At 42.7% G+C, this 3,338-nt stretch overlaps 1 protein-coding gene across 1 annotated transcript; it reads left to right on the top strand.

Moving 5' to 3' along the window:
- Positions 1-2,442, top strand: LOC140715677 (probable G-protein coupled receptor 139). Its single transcript, XM_073028044.1, has 2 exons — positions 1-70; positions 1,532-2,442. Exons 1-2 carry the CDS (start codon positions 1-3, stop codon positions 2,440-2,442), a joined length of 981 nt encoding a protein of 326 aa, XP_072884145.1.
- The last annotated feature ends 896 nt before the right edge of the window (positions 2,443-3,338 follow it).

Genomic DNA, 3,338 nt, shown 5'->3' with positions numbered 1-3,338 from the left:
ATGCACGCCCCTCCCAGAGGCTTAGTGTACGCTATTTACTACACGGCTCTTGCAGTGATTGCGGTTCCAGGTAAAGCATTTCTTATTATTTCAAATTCTGTGATGCTATGTCTTAAGCTGTTATGGTTTTTAAGAATTCAATTGTTGCCACTTGATTCGCTGAGCAGATATTTGTATCAAAGACCAAGTATACAGGTGAACCTAATAAAGTAGCCACTGGTGGCTTTTATACATCATACGTATAGAATAATACTTTATATACACAGTACAGGCAAAAGCCTTCGGCAAATAGTCTGGGGTGCCCAAGACTTTTGGAGAGAACTGTATCTACTAAATGCTTACCAATATTAATAAAACGTTATAACTCCAGATATTGCTATTTGAGGCCAATTAGAGATGGAGATGTCTTTCCACGATAAGCTTCAAATCAAATCAAAATAACCACGAAGGAAATAGCATTAAACAGCAGCTTACTCTACTGTGCAAACCTTTTAGGAATATCTGCATCTTGGTAATCCTTGTTATATATATGCATCTAAGACTTTTACACAGAACTGTTTATAATATATGAATATGACTAATAATTAAATTATACATTCATACCGCTGTGTTCTGCATGACCATATGTACGGGGAAAGGAATGATAAATGCAATCTGACTGTATTAATTGTACAGCAAATTACTTGAAAAGTAATAAAGTAATTAAATAACATTCTTTAAAATGGTGGCGAACACGCCACAGCATTTGTAACAAGAGTAATTTAGGTCATTGTCTTAACCATGCAGTGTTAATGTTTGAACCAGTTTTAAATCTTAATGCACTGACATCGTCTCACTGACCATCGCCGACATTTTCTAAATTGGGTTAACTGGAGAACAACGCAGTAATAGACTTCTCTGAGTGTACGGGTATAACCCTTGGTTATTTTAGTTCAAGCCATTCTCTCTTGTCATCTCTGATTGACAAGGAATGTTCTGAGGCTCACTGGAATTTTTGTTTGTTTCTTTGTTCCCCTATGTGTGAAAATCCCAGAAGATCAGACTTTCTGAGATACTGAAACTACTAACAATAGTTCCATGGTCAAAGACATTGAGATCAAATTGCTTTTCCATTATGATGCGGGTTTGAGCAACAGCTTGACCAGGGTGCCCAACTTTTTATGACATTGCACCTACCACTAACCAAGGGTCCGTGTAGCCCAGGTTGGACCCCTCCTCTACTCAGACACTCGCATTTACGAGCAGGTGTACATAATAAAGTGGAGACAGAATGTATATTTTATTAGCCCGTGATAATTGATCAAGCCCAGAAGACTTTTCCTGTTCCCGTTTTACTTCTTGGTCATTGAGGTTTCCATATCAGGTTGTGATGCAACCAGTTAGGATAATCTCCTTTGTAGAGCATCAATAGAAGTTTGCCAAAGTTTGTTTGGTGACATACTGTAATTGTGCAAGGTTTTACGTTCAAACTTCAGAATTACATCTGCTGCGAATACGTTCTTGTGATAATCTTCAATTGTTTCTCCCGCAGTTAACATAGTGGCTATTGTGATCCTCTCCCGAGGAAACTGCGGTTTGTCCAGGTGTATCAGCCGGTATCTCGTGTCCATGGCTGCGACGGATCTTCTGGTAATTATCACCGCTGTGATATTAAACCGCATTCCTGCTATTTATTTCCCCGGCAGTTTCCTTTCCATCACGCCCGTGTGCAGTTTGAGCATTGCGTTAATTTACGCCGCTAGGGACAGTTCGGTTTGGTTAACGGTCACATTCACCTTTGATCGATATGTCGCCATCTGCTGGCAGAAACTCAAAGCAAAATACTGCACGCATAGAATCGCAGGAATTGTTGTCTCTGTCGTCTGCACTCTGGGTTGCGTGATTAACATTCCCTGGTATTTTTTGCACGAACCAGTCTACGTCATTGACAACGTGCCCTGGTATTGCAAACGGAGGACTAATCTTTATAATTTTCTGGAGTGGACATTATTTCATTGGACCGATCGCGTTGTGACCCCTTGCGTCCCGTTCCTGCTTATTCTCTCATTCAACGCTCTGACGGTCAGGCACATTTTGGCGGCCAGTCGGGCCCGTAGGAGACTCCGCAGTTGTTCCGCAGGAGAGAGACAGAGCGACCCGGAGATGGAAAGCCGCAGGAAGTCGATCGTCCTGCTCTTTTCAATCTCGGGATGTTTCATCCTTCTGTGGATGCCGTATGTTATACACTTCTTTGTAGAGCGATTTCAAGTTGGTTATACAGTTAATGGCTACGGAGATCCCAGATTTATCCTGATGGAAAGTGGCAACATGTTTCAGATGCTTAGCTGCTGTACAAACACGTTTATCTACGCAGTGACTCAAAACAAATTCCGAAAAGAGTTAAAGGTTCTGATGAAATTTCCGCTGAACATTTCACATTCGTTAGCTTCATCATGGAAGTAGAAGGCGACTGCAGAAAAAAAAACTTTGCAAATTCGTTCCGTTTAAACACAAATAAACTTCACTGAAAACTCCAGGTTAATTAGAATTATACACCACCCTGGCATTCTGTATCAGAAATTATTATTTAATATATTGATTAATTTAATAGTCGTTTTCGATTGGAGGATAATTTGATGCTCATAGCTTCCCATCATCCCCACTATTGGCTGTTGGTGGGAATCGCGCGCTCCGTCATCTTCTTGTGCATTGATCCCACCCCACCTGCCTCTCTCCTGGTACTTATACCTGCAAGTGGAAAAAGCGCAACATCTGCCCATTTACCTTCTCATTCACTACCACTCATGCCCCCAAACAGTCTTTACAGGTAAGGCAACACTTCACCTGAGTGTCCGACGGGACGACCAACTCTATCAGGTACTCCTGCTGTGGCCTCCTCTGCAGGTGGCTTTCGCTCCGTCCGCAACAAACAGCATTTCCATCTGCCAACCATTTTAATTCCATTCTCCATTGCCATCACAAAGTGTTGACCAATAGCCCTTTTACTGACACGATGAGGCCACTCGCAGGGTGGAGAACGAACACCTCATATTCTGTCTGGAGAGCCTCCAGCCTGAAGGCGTGTACATCGTTTACTCCAGCCTCCGGTATTTCTTCTGCCTTCCCCTTCACTCATCCTCTATTTCCACTCCAACATCTTCTCTTCTCCTCACATCCCCATGTCTTCCATCTGCTGCCCTTGCACCTTCAGTTTTTCATGCCCCACTCTCCTCACCGATCAGATCTTTTCTTCATCAGCCCTTTACCCTTTCCATGTATCCTTCACCCCTCTCGGCCACACTCTCAGCTTACCCCTTAACTGTGTTCACTGTAACCTTCCAGCTTGTACTCCTTCCCTT

The sequence above is a fragment of the Hemitrygon akajei genome, chromosome 24 (assembly GCF_048418815.1).
Source record: "Hemitrygon akajei chromosome 24, sHemAka1.3, whole genome shotgun sequence".
Lineage (NCBI taxonomy): Eukaryota > Metazoa > Chordata > Chondrichthyes > Myliobatiformes > Dasyatidae > Hemitrygon > Hemitrygon akajei.
Note: the sequence above shows the minus strand (reverse complement) of the source record. Positions and strands in the feature narration are given on the sequence as shown.

Bases quoted from the DNA above. Each gene is read 5' to 3' on its own strand.
- LOC140715677 (XM_073028044.1), top strand. From the start codon at position 1: ATGCACGCCCCTCCCAGAGGCTTAGTGTACGCTATTTACTACACGGCT. The intron at 71-1,531 runs GTAAAGCATTTC...TTTCTCCCGCAG, and splicing joins TGCAGTGATTGCGGTTCCAG to TTAACATAGTGGCTATTGTG.